Source organism: Vanacampus margaritifer, chromosome 3, assembly GCF_051991255.1.
Source record: "Vanacampus margaritifer isolate UIUO_Vmar chromosome 3, RoL_Vmar_1.0, whole genome shotgun sequence".
Lineage (NCBI taxonomy): Eukaryota > Metazoa > Chordata > Actinopteri > Syngnathiformes > Syngnathidae > Vanacampus > Vanacampus margaritifer.
The window spans coordinates 998,389-1,025,438 of NC_135434.1; the positions used below are offsets into that span (position 1 = coordinate 998,389).

General features: G+C 42.6%; 1 protein-coding gene across 2 annotated transcripts in view; it reads left to right on the forward strand.

Moving 5' to 3' along the window:
- LOC144048811 (transmembrane protein 132B) overlaps nucleotides 1–27,050 on the forward strand; it is a 126,714-nt gene that overhangs the window by 38,436 nt on the left and 61,228 nt on the right. For both annotated transcript variants that reach the window (XM_077561191.1, XM_077561192.1), the window contains exons 2-3: nucleotides 12,932–13,347; nucleotides 14,041–14,609. In XM_077561191.1, the coding sequence (XP_077417317.1) occupies nucleotides 12,932–13,347; nucleotides 14,041–14,609 (985 nt within the window). The remainder of the gene's footprint in view (nucleotides 1–12,931; nucleotides 13,348–14,040; nucleotides 14,610–27,050) is intronic.

Sequence of the window (27,050 nt, forward strand, 5' to 3'; positions counted from 1 at the left end):
CATGTGCATTGCCTGTAAAACCTGTAAAACTGCAACGGAGCAATAAGTCTTGATTTGTCGATCAAACGGACGCGTTTTGCTAAGCGGACAGCAAGCTTACTTGTGTACGATGGACCCGCTTAGACGGGTTGCCAAAACATGCAGGAACACAAATTTCTTCGGCAGCATTTTGCGGATTTTCTTTGAAAATTCTGCCCTGCAAGCCAGATTCAGTTAGCAACGTTGGTAGCCACGTTTCTCATAAGTCGACCCACAAAAAAGTCGACGGATGCGATGCGATGAAAATGCACCGCAAGTCTGCCTTTTTTTTTTTGCCTTTTCACTTTTTTTCAGGAGTTGCAAAATGAATTCCTCCTTGACAGTGAAAATTCAGCCCCTTTAGCCAGTTTAACTTAGCAATATGACATTTGGTGGAAAATGTCTATTATAAGCAAATCCACAAAAAAAAAGCCTCAGGAAGCCGCGCCCAAAAAGACACCCAATCTTGGTGCCAAGAGAATCAAATGTCCTCTTGACTGTTTTTGGTAATGCTGTCCCAAGACTTTCTTTGTGCGTCTCCTCATGATAAAATAAAATAAATAAATAATATTAATAACAATTTGCGCTTGAGAGACTAAAATTGTCAGGTTCAGTCAACCCAGAACATTTAATAGACAGACAAAGAAGGGGAAGACAAAAGACTTTGATTATTTTTGCTCGCGAGGAGAACGGACAGAGATGTGCACAGATTACAATCTCCTACCCGTTCTGAAGAACCCTCTGCCGAACCCTCTCTTTTATTGCTTAGTCTCTGGTTACGTAGCCTACAAAAAAAAAAGTTGACGGATGCGATGCATGAAAATGCACCGCAAGTCTGCCTTTTTTTTTTTTTTGCCTTTTCACGTTTTTTTCAGGAGTTGCAAAATGAATTCCTCCTTGACAGTGTTTGAAAATTCAGCCCCTTTAGCCAGTTTAACTTAGCAATATGACATTTGGTGGAAAATGTCTATTATAAGCAAATCCACAAAAAAAAAAGCCTCAGGAATCCGCGCCCAAAAAGACACCCAACATCTGCAATTTTGGTTCAAAGTGGCCCTTTCAGGGTTATTTCCAGGGGACTCGGATTCCAGAGTTTGTGACAATGCAGATCCCGGAGCCACTTTCACGTAGTCACATGAAACTTGGTAGACATGTCTTTAATGAGACACAGATAAAAAATTCAGGAAGTGATGCACGAAAACGCACCTTTCTGGCTCAAAGCGGTTATTTTCAGGAGTCCTCATTTAGATGGTTTGAAAATTCAGCCCATTTAGCCGGTTTAACTGAGCAACATGACATTCGGAAGACATGTTTATTATAAGTCGACTCACAAAAAATTCTCAAGAAGCCATGTCAAAAAAGGACACAGGAAGTCGGGTTGAATGTGAGTTATTGCCAACGAGAGACTTTTTGAAAACGCGGCTCCCGGAGCCGCTTTCCCGTAGCAACATGAAACCTGCTGATGAGGAGACCCACAAAAAAAGTCTGAAGAAACGATATCTGAAAAAAGTCGGCCATTTTGGGGGCTTTTTGGCCCTTTTTTTTCTGGTGCTTCAGAGACAAACTCCAATTTTGTCTGAATTGCTATCAAACAAGACAGAAGGCCCCAAAATAAATTGGGAAGAATTTCCATCCTTCGTGGACTTTCCTGCTATCTTTCATCTGAATGTGATTGTGGTACATTAATTGGATTATTGTGACCGGATTAGGGTTGTAATACAATAAATGCGGGATTACGGCTTGGATTTGCATAACGCTGGCAAGAATTTTGTCGATTCTGCTCTTTCAACATCTCGGTGGTCGTGAATGCTTGAGTGGTGGCCATCACTTCCTCCTCTTCCTGGCTCGCTTCCTGTTGGTCCATTAAGTAGCTCCAGGCTGCGGGAACCTTTTTTTAATTTTTTATTTTTTTTAACAAGCAACTTTTACAAGTTGGCTCTCGCCAGTGGAGATGAATGCTGGGTGTTTTTTTGTTTTTTTCCCATGTGATTCACAGCCAGCCAGGTGATCCCGGGCCCGACCCACTCTGCTCAGCTTGAGAGGTTCTCTCTCGAGCCGCCGCGTCGGCTGCCGTGTTTGTTGGGGCCTGAGACGCTGTTGGCTCCGTTTATGACACTTTCTCCCGCCGCGGCAGAAATCCTCCCGAGCATCCCGGCGAGCTTGTTTCCAAAATGCGGCCCCTGAAGCCTTCCGGATGTGGCAACATGACAGCCGGTGAGCGCGTCTGTCATGTGCACACTCACCAAAACGTCTCAAGAAGCCTCGACATGGCGCGGGAAGCCTGACCTTTTGGTTCCAAGCGAAGCCATTTTAGGTCATTTTTTGACATTAATCAGCACTTGCTTTATTAAAACAAAGTAATGACTATTTTGTCAGCGAAATGAAGGAAGCAGCGAGTTGTGAGTTACATTGAGATTTGGTCTGCATGGGTTGTTCGGGTTGTCATGTTGATCATATGTTACCCAACATTGTCAGCACACTTGGTTTGCTAAAACAAAGTAACGTCTGTCTTTGAACAAAGTTCACACAGATCAAAACAATAACTTCATTGATTTACATTTGGTCTTTGGTGATACTTGAAAATGTTGAGCTGCCCAAATTTGCCAGCAATTGGTTTGTTAAAACAAAGTAATGACACGCTTGTGATGAAGTTCAAAAGAGTGGATAAAAATGCATGATAAAAAGTCCACAAACATTTCATTCCAAATCAAATTTTGCGGAGGAAGTAACTGGTTCAACCATTTAGTGTTATAATCATTTAAGTATTACGCAAACATTGGCATCAGCAAGGATGAGATGGAATATTTTCATAGTTCTAATTCAATAATTTAAATAAATAAATAATAAATTAATGTAAGAAAATATAGGAGAAAAAGAACTATTTTCTTCTAAATTTATGGGAAAAAGAGATATTAAAATCAATTCATGGTTTTATGAATCAATATCAGGCTCGAAAGGAAAATCGATTCGATATCGATGATTCGATTTTTTAAAACCCAACCCTATTCACAATCATTTGTCCAAAATTTGGTTAATTCAAACAAAGTAGCATCAATCTTGTAAAGAAAAAAAACACAATGTGATAAATGTAGTCTTTCTTGTTCAAAGTTGTCACCACTCGATTCATTAAAACAAAGTAATGACATCTCAAAACGAATTGTGCTCTATTGTTCATGTTATATAATCAATACACGCGCCGCCTTGTTTGGATGCGTAAAAGAAACCTGTGAGGATTTTGTGCATTCAATTTGATGAAACTACGATTTTGTGTCGCGCTGACTCTTGGGCGACACTCATTTTGTCACCCTGCGGCCGCGCTCCGTCTCTCGCTCTCGTATGGCGAGCGAGTCGCCGACATGACACTTAAGTGATGGCTCGTGTGATTGCTGATGACACCTCACACCCCCTCGCCGCACACACACATTAAGGCGCAGCCATGTAAAGGTGCTGCCGGGGCACACTGGGAAGCTGCGTGTGTGTGTGTGTGTGTGTGTGTGTGTGTGTGTGTGTGTGTGTGTGTGTGTGTGTGTGTGTGTGTGTGTGTGTGTGTGCGTGTGTGTGTGTGTGTGTGTGTGTGTGTGTGTGTGTGTGTGTGTGCGTGTGTAGGTAGCCGGACCGTGTCTGGGGAAATGTGACTGCGCTGACCCACTGACAGGCGCATCAATCAACAAATGTAGTGTGTGCACGCAGCAAGTAGATAAACATAAACGACTCGGGTCGGACACTCACGCTGCATTTTAATTGTTGACATGTTGCCCACCTTGTCTCTCACACTCTCATCTTTGGGTTTTAGTTAAAAATAGCATTTTATAGTAGTCATCGTCACAGCTAACCAATTCACGGCTAACAAAGTCGTCCTCGTCACAGCTAACCAAGTAGTTATCATCACAGCTAACCAAGTCGTCATCGTCACAGCTAATCAAATTGTCATCGTCACAGCTAACCAAGTCGTCAACATCACAGCTAACCAAGTCACAGCTAACCAAGTCGTCATCGTCACAGCTAATCAAATTGTCATCGTCACAGCTAACCAAGTCGTCAACATCACAGCTAACCAAGTCACAGCTAACCAAGTCGTCATCATCACAGCTAATCAAGTTGTCATCGTCACAGCTAACCAAGTCGTCAACATCACAGCTAACCAAGTCACAGCTAACCAAGTCGTCATCGTCACAGCTAATCAAATTGTCATCGTCACAGCTAACCAAGTCGTCAACATCACAGCTAACCAAGTCACAGCTAACCAAGTCGTCATCATCACAGCTAATCAAGTTGTCATTGTCACAGCTAACCAAGTCGTCAACATCACAGCTAACCAAGTCACAGCTAACCAAGTCGTCAACATCACAGCTAACCAAGTCACAGCTAACCAAGTCGTCATCGTCACAGCTAATAAAGTTGTCATCGTCACAGCTAACCAAGTCGTCAACATCACAGCTAACCAAGTCACAGCTAACCAAGTCGTCAACATCACAGCTAACCAAGTCACAGGTAACCAAGTCGTCATCGTCACAGCTAATAAAGTTGTCATCGTCACAGCTAACCAAGTCGTCAACATCACAGCTAACCAAGTCACAGCTAACCAAGTCTTTAATGTCACAGCTAACCAAGTCGTCAACATCACGGCTAACCAAGTCATCATTGTCACAGCTAACCAAGTCTTTAATGTCACAGCTAATCAAGTCGTCATCGTCACAGCTAACCAAGTCACAGCTAACCAAGTCTTTAATGTCACAGCTAACCAAGTCGTCAACATCACGGCTAACCAAGTCATCATTGTCACAGCTAACCAAGTCTTTAATGTCACAGCTAATCAAGTCGTCATCGTCACAGCTAACCAAGTCACAGCTAACCAAGTCTTTAATGTCACAGCTAACCAAGTGGTCCTCGTCACAGCCCCAGCCAAGTCCTGTCACGTCACGCTCCGTTCCAGTCATGGCGTCCAGTCTACTCACCTCCCGTCCAGTCATGGTTGTCACCTTTCTGTCTGTCTGCTATGGTTACTAAAATAGCGCATTGCACTTGATTCCTGTTTCAATGCATTTCGGTCCTCCCACCCTCGACCACTCACGTTCCGCCTCTGCCAATGTGTGCTTATATTCGCATCCAAGCCGATTCTTCTGGCGACTCCGCGTGAACCCTCCTAATGTAAGGTCTTATTTCCTATCGGCCGCTTCCGCAGGATAACATTTCGCTTCCTCTTTGACGTTTTGCCATCTTTCACGTGAGTCGAGAGCGTAAAGAGAGAACGAGGACGGCAAAGGAGACGGCCAAAATAAACCCCCTGATAAATGCCGGGCTCCGAAATAGAAAGTCCATCCTTCTCTCCATCGCTCTATTATCTTTTTTGCCTTCCTCTCACGTGGAACGCCGTCGCAACCGCCGCCGCCGTCTCCGCCGCGGTGGGAAGTTTTGCAGACAGCGCGGCATCTGCGTGATCAATGGACTTCATTCTTTCAAAGAACATCGGGCCGTGATGGATCTTTTCATTGGCCGTTCCCAGTGCGGCGCAAACTCTTCTTTCCCGGGCCAAGGTGATGCTCTATTGGGCCATATTTGACCCCAAAACACACATTTGCGCATCGTTACAGGACATTTCCGTCATCCTTCATCAACCAACCGTTGAAATCAAATAAACCTAAAAAATGAGAGCAATTTGAGTAGGTCAACTTTGACTGCATTGTTTTTAATATTGTGACTTGTTACCTGAACCCGGCACCAGATACCGAACCCAACAATTGTAAAGAAGGGAACCGAATGATTTGAGAATCTAATTGCGTCATTTCCCTTCAATTGTTGCTGCAGTTTGATGTTGTTTTTCCTTTTTCGCCCTCCGAAAGCGCCTATGACATGATTATTTTCAATAATAAGACAATCAATCACTGAGAGTGAAGTGAATCGAGCTGATCCATTTGCCACTTGCAAATGTTTCCTCCAACGCCAGGTCCGGACCAAACGAGAATAGAAAATAGAAGTAAACGTTTGTAGGAAGTATGTCAAATTTTCCACAATATTGTGGCTTGATATACAATTTCAAACTGTTGCTTGTTTTTTTTCTATTCCCACTTTGATCATACTTCAGAAATCTCAGACTTACCTTTTCTCTAAATCCGGCACACCGTTGTAACCAAACATCAAAAAGGAAATTATTGTAAAATTGGGCAGAATTAAAAAAAATATTTTTTTTAAATAAAATAATTGCAATTTTGTGATTTTGGAAATGTCATAATCCTTGATTTTCCTGAATCCAGCATAAAATCCATTAAAATAGATGTTTATCTATATGTGTGATTTAAAAATTATTATAATTTTTTTTCCATTTTATCCTGTCCAACTATCCAACAACACTTAAAAATTGCCAGTTTCATCAACCACAAGATCCCCCAAACTATGGAAATAAATTCAAATTCATGTTATTTTTGCATTTGATTTTTAGTTTTACATTTATTCTTATTTCCGCAACATCTATAAAATTCCAAACTTCCAATTTTTCAGAATCTGGCACAGGGTCCCAGCAAAATCTGAGTAATAAATACAAATTCATGCACAATATCATTTTAAATGGTAACGTTTCATTTCATCCTGTTTTGTAACAATAACACATACGAATACTTCGACCAGCGGTTTACTCGAATCCGGCACATGATCCCAACTAAACGTGTGTGATTTCAATTTTAAATTGTGTCATCTCAGACTTCCCACTTTTCCTGAATTTGGCACAAAATCAACCATGTTAACAAATATACTTTATGATATCAAATTATATTGTTTATCCCAATTTCCCCCCCATGACTGAACGTATACAAATGTCCGACTTCGCAGTTGACCTGAATTTGGCACCGGACCACAACCTGCAATGCACGCAAACGTGTGCAATTCACAAAACTGTATTTATTTATTTTTGTTCACACCCATAAAAATCTCTCACTTCCAGTATTTACCTGAATTCGGCACCAGATTCCAACCAAGCATCTGAATAGAAGTCAACGTAGATCAAAAACTGATAAACATGTTGTTAAATGGATCTCATTAGATAGATAGGGCGAGAGTGTGTGCGTGTGTGTGTGTGTGCGTGTGTGTGTGTGTGTGTGTGAGCGCTCGCAAAATTGGACAGGAACACAGCCAGATGTACAGATACGACTCGGCCCATCTGCCATTCTTCTTTTCTTCTCTACACCCCCAACACGCGCACAAATGTCCATTCTGTTCCATTTCCCAAGGATACACACACACACACACACACACACACACACACACACACACACACACGCACACAAGCAGCCGATAGCGAGAGTAAGCACAAAGTGATACTCGATGCTGTGTTGGTTAAATATTGGCACTTGGTTCTTTTACATTACATTACACGCAAACACAAGCAAGCCTTGGGGGAGGTATGTTTTTTTTTTACATGCACACACATACACACGCTAATAATATACAAGTGACAGGAAAACCAGAAGGAATATTATATTCATTGATTTTTTTTTTCTTTTTCTTTTTTTTTTTTTTGCACGCCAACAATCAACAGCCGCCATCTGTCGACGTCCTCGCGCTTGGTTTGTTTTTTTTTGGCGGGAAAGTAGGCCCGATGCAGCAGACGCCATCTTGTGCATCCAAACCAATCATCTGCCTCAGGGAACGGACGATAAGAACGATTCTTATACTAATACGGTTCCGATTCAGAAAACGTTCTCGCTCAGCATTTCGTTTGCTTGTTGGACGCGTCGCCGGCCGCTTCTGGAATTTGATTGGACGAATGCTTTGTATGGAGGTGGAAATTCCGCCTGACGACAACATAACATAACCAGGCCAAGACACGCTTAGGACCGCTCGCTCATTTGACAAAACAAAGGAATACAAAGATGCAAAAAAAAAAAATGCTTAAATAATTTAAAATAAAACAAAAAAGGGAAAAGCAAATCTTGTAGTTTCGCTTTTCTTTTCTTTCCTTTTTTTTTTTTTTTTTTTTTCTTCTGGGAGATCTCAGTATTGATCATTTGACATGTCATCATCACCGCTCTCCCTTTTTTTTTTTTTTTTGTATGTGTGTTTGTGCGTGCGTGCGTGCGTGAGAAAGAAAAAAAAAAAAAAAAAAGAATTCCCATACCGTTCACCCAAACCGAACACCCCAAAATCCAGCCAGAGTCGCGGGGCCGCCAGGAGACCCGAAGGGTTTTTTCCCGCTTTTCTTTCCTATTTTTTTTTTTGGGCCATTGCTTGTCCACCAGAAAAAGATCAAATAAAACCCAAAAAAGTAAAAAAAAAAAAAAAAAAGATGAAAGAAAACACCCCCAAATCCTTGACAAAGCCCGAAAGTGTTTGTGTGGCAAATCCTTGCATGGCCGCCACCAAAGCGAAATCTCACAAGATTTGTGGCTCTCTTGCGAGCTATGCAGCCTCAAAAAAGAGATTAGAGGAGATGATCGCGCTCACACATTCCGTTGCGTACGTTTCGACCAGTGGGACCCGTACGGGCACATGGTCCGAGTTCTCAGTGTCGAACCCCTTGCAGACCAACAAAGAACAATTTACAAAACGTGAGCAGCGACTTGTTTCCAAACGCCACCCAAAAAAAAAAAGGACACCTTTCCGCACTGGTGGATCCAAACCACTAATACACGCACGCACACACACACACAAACATCTGTGTGTGTGCGCGCGCGTGTGCTTCCTTTGCAATGTGCGAGCGTAGCAGAGTGTGAAAATATAATGAGGGTGGGACGGTGCGGCGCTGTCTGGGGCTCGCCATCGCGACGCATCACGCACACGCATACGTACACACAAATAATAATAATAGCAGTGATACCTCAGAGCGGCGCAGGGCGGGTGCACGGGCGCGGATGGCGCGCGGGCGGGGCGGGGGGGACTTGTATTGACGGCGCAAGATGAGAAACAAGCCGGGAGGAGATTCTGATGTTTTTTCATGACATCCGACGCGGCTGAATACAAATGACACTCAAAGAGTTTGTCTCGCGTCGTGCTTGGAATTTGCCGGCAAGGCCACAAAATCTCCAGGACAATTTTGGCTTCCAAGGACCCGTGAAGGAGCCAAACTGACCCCAGGATGGCCACGTTGGACCAAAATGGCCGACGGCCACGTGTCTGTCTTTTTCGTGGGTCTGCTCGTGACAGACGTGACCTCCGCGTTTCATATTGCGAAAAAACTGCATTTTCAAAAACTTGCTGTCCTTGACGGTCCACCGGAAGGTCTCAAGGACTGGGACATGACTGCCCCAAACCAAAATGGCGGCCCTCCTGTACATTTGTGGTCATGGCTTTTTGAGACTCTTTTTGTTGGCCTATTCATGGCTGACATGTCTGGCAACTTTCATGTTGCCAAGTGAAACAGGCTTTGGGGGCTGAGTTTTCTTGAAGTGGTGATTGTGGTTGCAGCTTGCCAAAAATGGACCTTGAGATTGCCGTTTCAAACCAAAATGGCCGACTTCCTGTACATTTTTGGTCATGGCTCCTTGAGACTTTTTGGTTGGTCTACTCATGATTGACATGTACGGCAAATTTCATGTCGCTGAGCGAAATTGCTGCGGGGGCTCCATTTTGAATCCCTGCGCTTTAATCGGAAGAGTTTTGCTTTTCTGTGATGAGTCCCAAATCTTCGCCACCCGTGCTCATAACCAACACTCAACCCGTCACAATTTACCATCATCCATCTGTCTGTGTAGTATCGGAGGTAGGAATCGGAAAAAGAGGAGTTTTTGTCTTTGAAGGACTCCTCGAAACGGCCAAAATGACCCTAAAATGGCTGCTTCCGACCAAAAGCTAGCATGTGTGTGCGCATGCGCGCTCGTGCGTGCGTGTGTCGGCAGGAATTTCATGAAGCATATGTCGTACTCCCGTACAGGGATTGAGAGCAGATGACACACACGCACACACACGCACACACACACACACACTGTGACCCTTGATGGAAGCGTTAGCGCAACCGAGCTACGGAAAAAACCCGCCATTTTGACGGTCATTTGGCGCCGCGCATAAATATGAACTTATTTTGGGGACTTTCGAGCGCACGGCGGAGCAGATTGCCGTCACCTCAGCAGGTGGCGCCGCGCCCGATGTCACATCTTTGCGAGCTGGCAGCGTGATTGGCCGCCCATTGGAACCGGCATCAAGCGCCGTCATTGGCACCGGAACAGCTCCAGCAAAAGCCCGCTGCGGTAGACAAGCGCGTATGAGTTGAAAGGGGAAGACCGATTTTGACGACCGATGATACTGAATGGGCGTATCAATCGATCATTCAATCGATAATGAAATCCAGTAATCAATCATTTTTGGGCTCATTTGGACCAATTCGCTGGAATTCACATTCGCTTCAAGCCAAAATGGCCGACTTTCTGTGGCCATGACTTTTTTGTGTGCGTACTAACTTATGATCGACGTTTCCTCTCGTTTTGGTGTCGATTAGGAAACTCGTGTGCTGTTTTCTCCTCCCCCGATTTTCCAGGGGGGGTGACGGAGTCCGTTTGGGGCGCTAATACATTTTCACGCAAGCGATATACGCACATCATTTAATAATAATAATAAATTACAAGTAGAACATTTGCATATTGATAACAAAAGAAACATTTGTAAAATAATGTAAGTAAAAATATTTAACAATCATTTTCAGAAGCCTCCTTTGTAGGATTCAATCATGTTGGAAAAAAAGTCGATGGATTGATTGGCATCAATTAGTCTATTAAATAGAATAATGCACTGATTTTATTTGTACAAGATTAAAAAAAAAAAATGCTAACATTTGAACTGCATTTAATACATTGAACATAATAATAAATAAATAAAAATCTAATCAAAACATGCACTTAAAATATGTTTGGAGACAACAAAATTCACTTGATGAATAATTATATAAATAAATAAATAACTAAAATATCATGAGTGCATCCATAAATGTGCATTTCCAGTGTTTATCGTGTGAACCCTCAAAAAAAGCCTCTCGGCTCTTCACTGACCAACAAATGGAAAGAAACAAAGCGTAAAATAGTTTCATGTCGTCAAGCAGTAATTAACGGCAGCTTGCGCATATTTGGCAAGCGCACGGAACACGTCTGCCGATTTGAACGAAGAGGCTCCAGAAAAGATCCAAAGTTGCTCTCCTGGCGGAACGCTGTCACCTTGTCTTCTTTTGATAAGAAATAGGCCAGAAAAAGCCGCAGTAATCCTCCCTCGCAACCTCCCTGAATTGTATCGTAAATACTGCTGGAATTGGATCATAAAGTGCGCGGGAATATATTGTGCGCGAGCACTGTGTGTCATTTGGGCCGCGCGCTGCTGTAAATCCTTTTGGAATTGGGGATGGAGGAAGCCACGCGTCAGTTGCATCCCCGTGCGACGCCGAGAACCGACGCGCTCGGGTCCAAATGGGAATAATTCCCGGGATGTGGCGTGACGCGGCTAAATGACGCCAAATGTGTGTGGGTTCATGCATTATTCCACCACAAGCGCAAACAGCGCTAAAAAGGACAATGTGACCATTTTACCGAGTGCCGGATCTGCATTAAAAATTCATGTTTTTTTTTTGTCTTTGCTCGTCACGCAACATGAGAAAGGTTCTTCGGGATCGGACGTTTTTGCATAAAACTGCCAATAATAAACACGGGAGGGCGAAAACATCCCCGTTGAAGCTCGTTCCAAAAAGCTCAAATGAGCTAATATATTGCTATGGCTAAGTTAGCTTGACAGTTTCAAACCAAAATGGCTGACTTCCTGTTTGTTTTCAGGCATAAGATTGTGGCTCTCCTCATGTTGGGCACGCCCAGCAAATTCTATTTTGCGACATGAAACAAGCTTCAGGGTTTCATTTTTCAAAAGCTTTTTGGAAGTCTTGTTCCAACCCCTGGAAAAATCGCCAATACAAAATGTCTTTCATTTAAATACGTTTAATTAAATGTCGTCCTTTCAAGCTGATTGCTGATGCGCTAATGCTAATGCTAATGCTAATGCTAATGCTAATGTCCCTCTTCACACTGCTTCTGTGTACAAGTGTTTGGTGTTTCTGAATTTCACGTCACTGCTTTATGAAACATTTGGTCAAAATGTGATCTTGTGGCGTGATGAGTGAATTTTGCCGCCATAAACTGCCCACAACTGGCACTTTGTCACATACATCTTACTAGTAAATGCAAATACGATTTTTGCAGCAATCCCACAAAATCTCTCTGATGCATTTCTTTTTGTAGGACATCTGGACGATGATCCTAAATTGGCCGTCCTCAACCAAAATGTCTGCCTTGCTGTGTTTTTTTCAGCCATGGCTTGTTTTTGTTGGTCTACTTATGAAGTCGAATCCAAACGAAACCTCACGTTGGCTTTAAAGTCATCATTTGCAAACAATTTTGTTTGATTATTTGAGTTTTGGGCTTCATGATGAGTCAAACTCAGAATCTTAGCATCGTCCTTGTGTCTTGGGCAAGCTTCTTCTTCTTCTTCTTTTTTTTGTAGATCTACTCCTAATAAACACGTCTGCCAAATTTGGTCTTGCAAAGTGAAGCAGGTTTTTGGGGCAGAATTTTCAACCCATTCCAACGGCGCCTGGAAATGACCAACGTGATCCTAAAATGGCCGATTCAAACCAAAATGGAAGACTTGGGGCGCCGTTTCAGACATTGCTTCGAGAGACTTTTTTTGCGTGTCTAGTCATGATAAACATGTCTAGCAAATTTCATATTGCAAAGTAAAGGTTTTTGGAGCTGAATTGTCTAAAAATGTAAACGGCTAAATGAGCACAAGATGGCGACTTCAAATCAAATTGCAAAACTTCCTGATTTCCCTTCAGGCATAACTTATTTTATCGGCCAACTCAAGAAAAACGCGCCGACCAAATTTGACGTCAAACTATTTAGTAACGATTGGACTTCCTGCATTTGTGTTCGCTGACCTCATGTTCTTCTCCTTTCAGTATGCGGCGGTCACTCTGGACCATCCGGTCCCAGCCAAGCAGGACCGGACTCGGCCCCGCCTCACTTCTCCGCCTCTCTGCCCGCCTACCTGCCGGCGCAGTGCCGGCTCAGCGGCGTGGACTCCGCTTTCTTCCTGCGCGACGCCAACCAGGACGGGACGCGCAACTGGAGCCTGGCGTCGCGCGCCGAGCCGTTCTTGCTCCACCGGCTGGAAGCGGGCGTGGCCGCGCCGCACGCCCCGCCCCTGGTGGCGTGCGGCTACGGCAACCTGAGCGCCGAGCAGCAGATCCCCGTGGAGCTGCTGCAGGGGCCGCCGCCCAGTTTGCAGCCCGTCGCCAGTCACATCACCCTCAATTGGAAGGTGAAAGGTCACGTGGTGGTGCCCAAGGTGGGATCCACGCAGCCCTGGATTCAGGTATTTCTTTTCACAAGTGGACAGTTGGAGGCTTTTCCGCTTAGCAACAGGACATTTGGTTGGGATGTCTATCATGAGTAGATCCCCAAAAAAAGTCTTTAAGCTATGCCTGGAAAGAAACAGGAAGTCAGCCATTTTGGTTTTAAGTGGTCATTTTAGAATCCTCATGGCCAATTTGAAACAGTTCATTTAACATTCTAAAATTTGGTTGGCACAGAAAAAAAGTCTTAAGGACGTCTGACCCAAACAAATAGTAGGTCAGCCATTTTGGTTCGAAGCAGCCTTTTTTGGGTTCTGCTTACCTTTGATTGTTTTTTAAATTCAATCCCCAAAGCTACTTGGCAACATCAAACTTGGCAGGCGTGCCAATCACGAGTAGACGAACAAACAGGAAATGTCATACTTGGCTTTAAAACCGCAGTTTTCCAGTCAGGCAACCAACAAAAACGAATTCGATGGACAAATTCAGCACCAAAGCCGGTTTTGTTTAGCAACACAAATGAGTCAATAGAAGCCATGCCTGAAAAGGAAGTCTGCCATTTTCGTTTGATGTGGCCATGTTGGGCTCATCCTACTCATTTGCATACGACACACGCGACGAATGTGACATGACAAAGTTTGTCTTCTCTCAGATGTTGTTGCAGCCTCGCCGGTGCAATTTTTTTTCATGATGTTTCTCCATTTGGCTCGCAGGTTCTGTTTTACTTGGTGGGCCGCCGTTGGGACGAACTCGACCCGCCTCCCCCAGGCCTCCTCCCGTGCGTCCGAGCCTTGGCGGTGCGAGACCCCAGCGAGGCGGCCCCCTCGGCCGGCTGCCGACTGGCGGGACCATCGGGTGTTTGCGTGGTCCGCTTGGAAATCCCCCCCGCCTGGTTCGTACCCTTGCAGGCCAAAAGACGGCCGGCGGAGGGCGTGCTGCCCTCCCTGGATGTGTACTACTCCATTATTCCAGTGGAGGGAGCAGGACTGGAGTGTCCTTCTTTTGTGAATGAACCGTGGAAGGGTCCGAATGTGAACACCGGGCCTCTCGGAGGTCTGGGCATGAGCCCGTGGAGCCCCCTGGTGGAAGGAGGACTTCAGGACATGCAGAAAGCCGGCTCGGTGGCCATGAGCGTGGGCCCGGTGGCACCCAAAGGGGAGATGCTGACTCTGGACCACAACGTGGACGTCCTGGTGCCACCCAGTCCGGTCCGGCTGGGGAAGACGGTGGCGTTCGCGGTCTACATGAAGACAGAGTCGCACGTTGAGCAGTTCATCCTCAGGTAGGTTTGCAAAGTCTTCCCTTCTGTTTTTTCATTTAACAAACATGTCTATCATGAGTAGACCCACAAAAAGTCTCAAGTCAAGCCTGAAAAGACAAAGGAAGCCATTTTGCTTTTGAAGCGGCCAGAATCGGATCATTTTCGCTATTTTCAGCGTCCTTCGAAGTTTTTTTTCTTAAAACTTCAGCATCCGAATTGTACTTCAAATTTAGGAGCCCCGTCTATCATGAGTAGACCCACCCAAAAATCTATAGAAGCCATGCCTGAAAAGAAACAGGAAGTCGTCCAATTAGCTTTGAAGTTTTAGCCATTTTAGGATCAATAACATGAGCCGTTGAAAATGTTTGCAATTAAATTTAGCGTCTATTCGTCCACGCTAGGTTTGTTTCTTTCCCCTAGCGTTGGCGCGGGCTTCCTGGTTTCGTCACAGCTGAGCTGCATATCCCGCCCCCAAACACAATGTGGCTCTGCGATTGGTCCGAACCATCGGTGGAAATCAACAAGCTCGTTACAAGATGCATTCTCGGGAGTTTGGGAACTCACAAATACCGCCGGAATTAAAAGTTAACATTTAGTAGCCACGTCTAGCACGAAAAGACCCACAAGACATTCGGCCCAAAAAACACAGGAAGGAAATTGACCGTTTTGTTTGAGTGGCCGTTTTATGATTATTTTGCCTCATTTGAGGGCTCCTTCAAATGGTTGGCCAATTTCTCTTACAAGAACAACAACAAAAAATCCTGCTAGCGTCCCTGCAAAGAAACCGAATGAAAGCGCCTTTTTCATTGAGTTCATTTTGCCTTTTTCAAGGGTTCTTCAAAGGGGAAAATTGAGTTCAACCCGAGGAAGGAATGCAAATCTTCCATCTCCGCTGGCTTTTTTTCCCCTCCCGTTGTTTTGACTTCTTTGCTCGACTCCCCCATCCACCTTTTTCCTGTCATCGCTCAACGCCGCCGCCGCCGCCGCCTCCTGAGCTTGATGGCTGTCACCTTTGTGTACTCAGCCTCTTTTCAGGAGCCGGCAATGCAAATAACACGCTCATGAATATGCATGCGGCGTGCCGGGAGAGTGCGAAAACACAAAATGAGATGTCGGCAAAGGAGTCGCTGACACCGGGAACGTTTTGCGACAGCAACTTCTCCTACGGGACAATGCAAACATTTAAAAAGGTAGCGGTCCGGTTTGCTTTGCTGACCAATCAACTCAAGTCGACCCAAGTCACGTTTCTACAGCAAAAAAAAGTAGGACTGCTCAGAAACGCTACTTTGTGGACCACCTCTGTTGGAAATGTCAGAAAATGCGGACTGTACCATATGAAAAGTTTGTTATACAATATGTGATGTCAATAGAGGAAAAATTGAGGGAAAAACAACAACAAAACGGCGCAGAAACTCACAAAGTAATGACAGACTTATTTTTTCACCTGAATTTTTTGGTGCATTTTCTATACAGCAAATATTGAAGTCAGGAAAAATACAGGAAAAAAAAGTAATACAGCAAATATAAGGAAACGTGTAGAATATGTAAAAGTAAAGCAGATGAAAATTTAAAAAAAAAATTGACTTTCAAATGTATAAATATACGTAAATGGAGTAACTACTTAAAAGTACACATACTGAAATGGAAAAAATATATAGCAAATACCATAAAAAACATAAAATACACAGAGAAAATACGGGAAAAACTGAATGAAGAAAATATTGCAAAATAAATACAGAAAAGAAAGACACTGCAGAAAATAAATCTAAAAACAAACAAAACAATTGTTTCATTCAAAAATACAATTAACACATTAAAAATAAAGAAAAACACAAAGAACGTTAATTAGTAACTACAGAACATCAAATAAAAGCAAAGCCAGAAGCAAACCTCCAAAATAGGAAAATGAATTCAAATTGAAAATGTCGAGAAATTGTTCTATTTTAAATACTTTGTATACATAAAATAGTGAGAGAAAAAGACTCAGAAAATATTCAAACTGCAGACAAAGTAAACAGAAAATATAAAAAAAAATTGACTGAATAAACCAAAAAAAAAAAAACACACATTTGAAAATTAGCAAAACAAATACTCATGTAAAAATGTCCAATTAAACTCGTCATCCCCAACTAGTGGTCGGGCGTGCACACGCCACGTGTCCTCTTCTGACTTTGTGCTCATGTCAGCTAACCCTTGGAAAGGGAGCCATTTTGTAAAAAAAAAAAAAAGGGCCTCAAATGGAGGCTACACAAAATTGGTTGTCAGGTGTGTTTTGGAGGGTTCGACGCCGCGCTTCCCACCCGCCTTTTATCCCCACAAACAAATGCGTTGTCGCTTGGCCGGCTGAAAGGAATTCATTCTGGGCGGTGCGTCGGTGTCTGCCTCGTTGTCGTATCGGCGTGACAAAAGACGCCGGTGCAAACAAACCGCCAAAGAGCATTTCCATAACAATCAAGCCTCTTGCAGGAGAGGGCTTTTTTTTTTTTCTCATAATTTTGGTGGTTCTCCGTCTAAAAGTTTCTGCTTGGGTCACGGGAGGTCAGCATCATTATCCAAGTGGAATCGGTTCCTTCAGAGTACTTTTTTTTGATGGGCTAGGCTGAAAGAAGTTTAGTTTGATGTCAAAAGGTAATTGCCAAGTATAACGATTCATTGTTTCATTCCAAATACGTACAAAACAATGGACAAGAATGCAGAAGGTATGTAGTGAAAATACTGAAACAATTATGACAAATATGCAATAGATTATTGACTGAATAAAAACAAGTGAGAAAAAGTTCCAGATTATAAAAACAGAAAAAAAACATACAGAAATAATACAGCAAATAAGAAAATGAAGAAAAAAATACATTCAATGTACGTTCAATAGGCTGAAATACAAACATAGAAATTACTGAAAAGCACACAGACAATTCAGATAAAAATGAATAAATATAATCATAATAATAATACAGAAATAATTGCAGAAAAACGTTAGACAGTAAAAACAATTCTTTGAATTCAGCTAAAAAACAAACAAACAGCAAATGCAGTTAAATATACCGAAAAGAACAAAATAAAAATTTTCCCGGAGAAGAACTACGAAAATCCCAAAATTTGAGAGAGCAAATCAAGAAACAAAAATGTATGGGTTATAAAAAAATTGAGTAAAAGTTGAAAAAATACTGCAAAAAGATAAACAATCATACCCCCCCCCCCCCCCCAAAAAAAATTAAACACATACAGACAATGTTGTTTAAAAAAAAAAAAAAAAAAAACTCCAGATAATTCAATTATAAATACAGGCAACAAACAAATAAATATGAAATCAGAAAAATAGACAATAAATCCAGGATAAACAGGAAAACATTTTGAAAAAATAAATCTACAAAATCAATTAACCAAATACATCAAAAAGAATGCAGACAATACAGATAAAAAAAAATTGAAAAATGAATTGAGATGAAAATACTTCACAAAAGACAAAATCCTCAAGAATAAACTCTAAAAAAGCAAGAGAAAGGCAGTGACACATCAACAAACACATCAACTTGACACCTCAGTCTCCACTTTTCTGCGCTTTGACTTCATTTTGTTCTCAACAATGCTGCGCTCGACCACATGGGACAAAAGTCAACATGCATGCTAGCTTTAGCTCGGCCGTCGGCGCCCTAGCATCGGACGCCGCGCCATGCGCCGCCTCCCCTTTGCCCTCAGTCTCCTCTTGGATAATAGCGAGCCTTGTCACAATGTTGTAATCTTTCCCGCTGATGCCGTCGCTCTTTGCGCACGCGTCCGCGTCGGCTCCACAAGTGGATAATCGCACATGTTAGAAACACAGTCAGACATGTAATAAAGCTTAAGTGGCGCCCAGCGTGCGTGCGTGCGTGCGTGCGTGCGTGCGTGCGTGCGTGCGTGCGTGCGTGCGTGCGTGCGTGCGTGCGTTGGTGTGTCCTAATCAGGCCTAAGTGTGCTCCATCACAGCGATGTGGATGCGATTATGCTAAAGTGCTGAGGAGATGGAAGAGCACGTTTGTGGAAAATGGAGGGCCATGAAAGAGTAAAAAAACAACAAGCAACACCTCCCATTCTTGTTTTGATCACTTTCAATCACACACATGCAAGGTTCAGGACGTGTAAGATGCTCTTGCAAAATGACATCAAATTGTTGAAATTGTTGACATTTGAAAATTCAACACAAGATTGTTTGATGTTAATCTGTTCGATCGAAACAAACATGTTCCATGAATTAAAAAAACTTTTTTACTATTATAATAGTAGATCATATTGTTTGGTAATATTGTTTGTGCTCTGTATAACATATTAGGAAATGTGCAATATGTGGTTTGGCATGAATATGCAAAATAGAGAAATTAAACTAATAAATCTAATAAAATGTAGAAAAAAATGTAGAAAATACAGGATGCATGCAGAAATTACTGGCAAACAAAATAGAAATACACAAAAATAAAGGGAAATACGGAAATGTTTTAGGGCGGGGGACCATGAAAAAAAAAGAAAGAAAATTCATACTAAAAATTAAGAAAACTAAAGAAAAGAAAACAAAAAATATAAAATATACCTTAGATAGAACAGAAAATACCAAAGCATAAATGTAGAAAATAGAGATAAATAAGCAAATACAAAAAAAGCAAAGAAGAAAAAAACAAGTTTGGAAAATAAAAAAGAAATGAAGGAATAGATCAACATACTAAATTGCACAAAATACAGAGTTTGTATAGAAAAAATTAAGAAAATGTAAAAAATACAGAAAAATATATTCAGAAAATGCAACACAAAAACTGACAATATTGACAATAAGAACATTCTGGAAATGTACATTTAGACAAACACTTACTGAAAAATGAAATGCAAACAAAAAAAAGAAAAAGAAATAAGTTAAATATAGAAAATTCAGAAACAACAATCCAGAACATACAAAGAAAACAGTATTTTTGTTTGTTTGTGGAGTTTAGCCTTTCTTGCGTTACCTTTTCATTGTGTGTGTGCGTGCGTGCGTGTGTGCGTGCGTGCGTGTTGGAAGAGCTTAGTCGATTTTTTCTTCTTCTCGGGATCAGAGAAGAGATCAACTTGTGAGGAAGCGGTGGAGTCCCCCGGTGGCCACTTTGCCGGCGTTTATTTGTCCAAAGCCCCCCGCATTGATTTGACTCGCTGGCGTCCGCACAAAACAAAGCAAAGCAAAACATGCCAGCGAGAAGACGCGCGACACTGAGTTCATGTAAAACATGACAAAAAAGATTGATTAGAAGAAAACAACAACGCGACTGTCGACTATAAACGGGACTCCATAAATCGTCCGTCCTAGCTTGTTAAGGCCTTAAGTGAGGCCCGGGAGACGCCTGAAAGCCCGTCTTTGTTTCTCCGCGTAATCCCGCGCTTCCGTCACGTTAGCCGTAAATGAAGGAATATTCATGACGCCGTTATTTGCCTGGCAAGCGGACAAAAAGAGCAAAATGAGCGGGCGGCAGGCAGGCAAAAATGCAACATTCCAGCCCGAAACCGCTCTTTCATACCCAAGTTTCTTTTCTGGCGTGAACTCTTGCGAAAGTGACCTTTGATGAGAACACCTGGGAAGAAGTGCAAAATGGCGGCTTCAATTCAAAATGGAAGACTTCCTCTTTTTAGGCTTCTGGAGACTTTTTTTGTGGCTCTACTCATGATAGACGTGCGTACCAAAGTTGATATTTCCACATGAAACCGACTTGAAGGACCGCATTTTAAGACGATTCTAAGAAGGAGAAGTTATAGCCTAAGTAAGTAAGTAAGTAAGATAAGTAATAAGCCTAAAAAGTGCCGCTCGGAACCCAAATGACCGTCTTCCTGTATCAGAATCGGAATGCCTTTATTTTAATTGCAAATCAATAAATACAAGGAAATTAGAATACCACTCCAGTAAAGTGCTTCATCGTATCCTTAAAAACCAAAAATTAAAAACCTTAAAACACTCATTCTCTGTACCTGCTGGTCCTGGTTTTAAGATATCTTTTGAGGGTCGGATTCCTGAGACTTTCTGGTCAAGCTTCTCATAATAGACATGCTTATTAAATAGCATGTTGCGAAGCGAAAAGGAGTGCTGGGACCTGAATTTTCAAACTTTGAAATTATTACGGTTACTTGTGACGGCGAGACGCCAAACTTCAAAACTCAAATTTTGTTTTAGTTTGACTTGACATGTTCTGATTATATCCATCGTGTTAGAAGGCTGGAGTTGAAGCCTGGAAGGGGGTTGGGGGGGTTGGGGGGGGGGGCGTCACGGGGGCTCCCCGTCATGTCGAGCAAACGGCGAAATGCACAAAAACGAGAACATTTACTTTTTTCCCCCTCTGCCGTGAATTAAAGCGGAAAGAAGGCAATTGTGAAGAAATGGAACGGAAAGAAAAGAGCAAAAAAAAACATGTGGACGCCTGCAAGCAGATAAAAGCTCGACTTATAGAAACGCGGCTGATGGAGATGAGCAAAAAGCCTCCAGCGCTTTTTTTATATCCTGCAGGGGCCGCTTTCCGCATTTGGCTGCAGTCAACCATCAAGACGCTCAAGACGCTCAACGGAATGTGCGCTGAGCTCCATCATGATCACGTGCATGTCCGGAAAATACTGACCTAACGTGGTTTGGTGACCTTTTGTGCCAAACACATTTAGAGGCTCCAAAAAAAGGATTCAAAAATCGTCTGATTTAAGCATTTCATTTCGGAAGGTTTCGTGTATTATTTGAGTGTATTTCCCCTAAAAACTTTTTTGTGGCTTCATTTTGTATGCTTTTGTGAGACACGAGATGTGTATTTCGTGCACAAAAAAAAAAAAGAATAGGCAAAAGTTGGGAGTCATTTTGAATGACTTGCAAGGCATATTTTTTCCTCAAACATTTTGGAAAATGTGGCTTTGCATTGCACTGCTTGGGCACATTTGGTAGTTGTGAAGTCCCAAATGGTTGCGATGACTTTGTTGCTTTTGCAAATTTTGGGGTGACTTGTGCTCCAAAAATACGGAGCGTTTTGGTAGTTTTTGTAAGAATTCCTCCGTGTGTTTTCGACAAACATTTTTGCCAACTCTTTCAAATTTGGGGTGGATTTTATAGTCCGAACTCTGACATTTCTTTTTGGCTGAAAATTGTTATGACATAATTCAATAATTTGGATCCCTACAGACATCAATGATAACATTTGACATATTTCATTCCCTCATCCAATGATAATTAAGAATTGATAAGGAATCTGATTAATAAACGCTATGGATAATGGAATGGGAATGGCTAAACTCTTATTCCCATCCCTGCCTGGCTTGGTGACGCAGCATGTGGCTCTTTCCTGTTCCGTTCAACCTGTTCAGGGTGCGTTGAACCGTCTTGGTGAGGTGATTTCAGTTTGCATGTTGCTGGCAGCCGGAGCACAGAAAAAAAAAAAAAAATAACTGAGATGGCGGCCCGGCTTTAAACAAACTTGCATTCAGCCGCTTTGGGCCTTTTGTGGCGCTTTCAAGAGGACTTAAATCGGCGGGGGAACTGACGACGAGCCTTGGTCCAAACTGCTTGCGTCACCCCCCCTGCGTTGGCTCACTTTTCTTTCTTTTTTTAACAATAAAAGAAAAAACGGGCACGATGAAGGCACGTATGTGACGGCGCCGGAGCGGGTCGGCAGTAAATTGCAGCCCGCACAATGGCGGAAATATTTCCACAGGCTGAATCCCGATCATGAAAGGGAGCAAATTGGGACTCGAGCTGCAAAAATGCCGTAGAAAGATTATGAAGACGTGTTTTCAAAAGTCATTTTTTTCAACATCATTTACAAAATAATATGTATTTGACCATGTTAAAAACATTAAAAATATTCTGTAAATCTCGGTTTAGGAAGGAAAAAGATTAGATATTGACAAAATCATTACTTGACTATTTCATATGAATATATTTTATCCATACATATAAACAATGACAAATAATAAACATTTGTAATATATTTTTTGAATGATAAAATTACTAGAACACATTTTGAAACATTTTCACGTTTTCAAAATATATGATGTATTTATGCTTTTTAAAAATTTTTTTTTTAATATGAATGTTTTTTTTTGTTTTTTTTTAAAGAACCCTAATTATTAAATTACCTTCAATAATTTCATGGGAAAATATTTTTAGAATAAAATTATAAATTTTTTAAAAATACGCAAAGTATTTAAAGATGATAAATTATTTTAAAATATTAGAAACACATTTTCAAATATTTTATAAAATTCTTTGAACATATTTATTAACTTGAATGAAACATTTGATGCATCATTATATTTAAAAAATAATAAATCTATACAGTAATTATTTCATCTCTTTAAACCAATTTTTCTACGTAACCTGGGAAATGATTTGAAACATATTTTCAGAGATATGTTGTGGGGTGGGGGGAATATCCAAATCCCCAAAGTGTTTCCTAGCTGCTGGGGTAACTTGGAGGTAAGTGCGGAATAAAAGAACACGCAGACGACGCAAAGAGTAAAGCGTGGCACGGCTTCAAGCAGCCGCAGCCTTCCCGGTACAAAAAAAGGACGGGGGCACAGAGGCACGCCTGTGTCTAAATGGAGCGCTCCTCTGTAGTGCTACAAGCAGCCAGGCGCGCACACAATCCAAAGCGGCCACACATTTGCATTTCAAGGGCACCCCAAACAAGCACAAGCATTCTCGAAAAGCACGAGGCAGCCACCGGCCGACACGCACACGCGTGACGACACGCACACGCGTGACGCGTGACGACACGCACACACGTGACGACACAACGTGCGCAGCACTGTGGAGTGGCGCGACCAATCGGCTGCATGCTGTTTATTGCCCCTCCCACCTGAATTAAGACTCAACAAAAACAAAAGAACACGCTGTGTTTTTTTCTGACAAGCGTCCACTAGCTTAATGCTAACGCACAAGGCAAAATGCCATAGACGGGCTAATGAAACTAGCATTGTGTTGTAACCCGTTATTTAAACAAAGCAGCAGACTATACGTCAATAATCATTGGAAGATATTCTTTATTCTTTATTTAGATACAATAATAAACACTTTTCTAAAATCATGCTGGTGTGGCTACTCTTGCGTTTAAAAAGAAAAGTAATTCCAAAAGCGTAAGAGAGGGAGGATGTTTTCGACTCACTCAACAATAAGCACTCGCGGGGATATTTTCATAATCAACTAAGGTTTTCTATTCACAAAACATCTCCGTGGTTGACTTTAAAAGCAAAAAGCAAATCAAAACTTGAACATGAAACTATTGATCTCGTAGCATTTGAGTGGTTGACGAACGGTGTCGCTCGTCACTCCTCAAAAGTCCCGCACATCAGCCCCAAGCAGCTGAAATCTGAAATCAGCAGGATGGCTGGAGGACGACTTCAAATAAATAATGATGATCACAAAAGCTATTTCACTGGCATCCGACGCACTTTGCTAACCCGTTAAACTTTCACTCTTTTGCTTCTTCTTCCCGCGTGAGCGTCTTGCAGCGTCGTGGACGTTCCTTGGCGACGATTCGCCCGCCGCCAAACTCCATCCCGCTCGTCGTCGGCGCCGATCACAGTCAAACCTTAGTGAGTGACGCTAATTAGCGCGTTGAAGACAAGACTGCGAGTGCCTGGAGGGTGTGAAGTGTGTGTGTGTGTGGAGTGTGTGTGTTGAGAAGAGTGTGTCAAGCGCTTCTTTGCCTTTGTGTAGTTTGTGTGGACTTTTTCGTTTTCGTTTTTGATGCCGTACAGGCCTCCAATAATTGTAACGCGTGGCGGCGCCAAACCCATTGTTTTTTTCCTTTTGTTTTAATAAAGTGAATCCGTGGATTGTTAATCTTTCGAAGCACTCCCGTTTTTTTCGGCCTGCGCGCGTTAGTGTGCACCTTTTAGGAGATGGAAAACCTACAAACCTTACAAACAGTGGCCTTATGGGGTACCTGCTAAAGATCCCTGAGGGATGCCAATATCCAGCATTTTGTCGAACATCACCATCAGCCAATTTGAAGAATCATATGGCTGATAATAGATCCATTAAAAAAAGAAGTGTTAACTTCAGGAAATTCATTCATATTATTATTAATTTTTCATTTTTATTTTCAGAGATGCTTCTGCCCCTGGGAACTCTCTGCACCTTCAGTTTTTTCCTTTTTTAAAACAAAGATTTCTATTGATTAAGATTTTTTATTTTTTTTTAACTCCAATATTTTATGAACCCTAAAAGTTGTTCAATAAACATAAACGGCTTTAAAAATGAATATCGGTTATCGGTCTATCTCGACACTTTTGGCGTGCACATCTTTTGCAAGTTGTCACAGGTGCTCATGTTTCTATTTATTTTCATTACCAGCTTTATTTCCTTCGCCAAGAGAGGCGTAAAACCGTTGATCTTGAACCAGAAGCTTATTTGAAACAGTCGCTCGTCTCGCCCTCCATGACCGAGCGAGTGACCGGCCACCTCGATTCCCGCTGGCCGCTTCGTTGAAGCTAATTAGCCGCACTAATCTGCCCATTAGGCTCGGCAAGGACATTAGCTCGGCTGTTATGACTGACTAACGAACCTGGACGAGAACAAAAAATGCTCTTACGCTTTGTTTGTGTTTCGTCTTCATTCTTTCCTTTTCTGTCTTTTTATCAGATGTCTGCTGCTAAAATGGGAACAATAGGCTAAGGCTAGCCTTATTCGCTACTAGCTTAACTCCACTATGTAAAATATTGATCGCGCTCATCTATCATCCACATACATGGTAACGGTAATGGTGGGCGTGCCTAATGAAGCGCATAAAATGGCGGCGCGCTAACATCAAAGCAACACGAGAGGCCGTGACGGTTGTGTTTGCGGGGGACGATGACAACTCGCCGTTTGATGCTCCGATGCTACGCCTTTTGTTTTGGCCAACGCGTGTTTACAGGCGTGAAACACTCGCGCCTACCTCTGGTGTGCTAATCTTAGATTCCCGCGTCGAGTCCTTTCACGCCGTCTTCGTGGTCCTTTGTGTTGAGAGAACATGGCTGGTGGCTATTGTCCGGGTCTATATGCGCCACTAAGCTCATTTATTCCGTCTTTATTTCACTTTTCGCACTCTTTGCTTCTGCGGTCTCCATCCCAACCCCCCCCCCCAGATTCCCCCCCACCCCCGCACACCCGCCCCGCCTCCCAATTAGCATTTATTAGGCAAGCGGCTAATTCACTAAAGTAAGTAGTGCACTGTAGTCATCTGGTGATTAGTAGGAAGAACATAATCCGGATACCTTACACGCACACGCACGCACATTCTTATTCGCACGCAATCACATACAAGCACAAAAACATAAACGTACACAAACAGATTAAGCAGAGATGGGAACTAAGGAAGTACAAGTACTTTTGTTACTTTACTTGAGTAGTTTTTTTCTGTACTTTGTACTTTGCTGATTTTTTATTTTTTACACTACTTTTTGCTTTTATCCGTTACATTTCAACATGAGTGTCTGTACTTTTTACTTGACCTGGAAGAAGAAATCAGCCGTCAATGTCTCCTGGCTCTGCCAATCATAAGAAGCATTTCACACGGTTCCATCACAACCCAGCCTGCGATTGGCTCTACGACACGCGATCACACGACGTGCGATTGGCTCGATTCGAACAACCCGTAAACATGAGGGTCATTTTTGCTCCATTCGCTAAATATCTTTCGAATTGAGGTCGCAGGGAACATCCATCCGGCACGGCTGAGCTTTAGCGTTCGCCAGCTCGCCAATGGCAACTCAAAAATGCGTCGACGGTGCCATTCGACCTGAAAGTGATCGCAAGTGGAAGAGTCAGGACATAAAAAAACACGTTCATTTGAAACCGTGATTTCTCGACGAGTATCGTGAAACTTCTTCCATTCTTCTGTTTTTGCCATTCGAGTGTGCGACGAGTGCGCTATTAGCTTGCGTTCACTGTGGCCGTTAGCATAGCCTGTAACTTCTTTGCAACTCAATCACGGCAGATAAAAGCCATAAATAGTCTTAAATTGCAAGGGGGTCGTTGTCTGTGCTTGTAGCGGACTTTGGGTTCGATTATCTGTGCAGCATTCTTAGCAATCAGTCTTCTATTCATATTTAAGCAGTCAGTACACGATGCTAACATCCAGTGATCATCCGTGACTTTCTTCTTCAGCTGTCTCAGTGAAGTACGTCATTACGTGGGGGGCGCCCAGTGCCGCCACCCGGTGTTCAAAGTGTGTGTTGAGCTCCAGATAAATGTGAGCTATTGTACTCCTAAACGTACTGGAAGCGCTTACTGTTGTATCGAATGTAATTTAATTCCTTGCACTTGCCTTGAGAAAAAAAAGCTTCTACAACCACGACTATAAAGAAAGCAGGCGTTTTTTAAAGGGAAGATGAAAACGCTTGACGAATGACGAGAGCACGACGTCGGCGAGGGCGACTCTATGTCGTTTCTTTCGGAACGCTACTTTCGGCTGAACTCCTTTTCTTTACACGCGTGTCACTTCGCTCGGCAGAGAG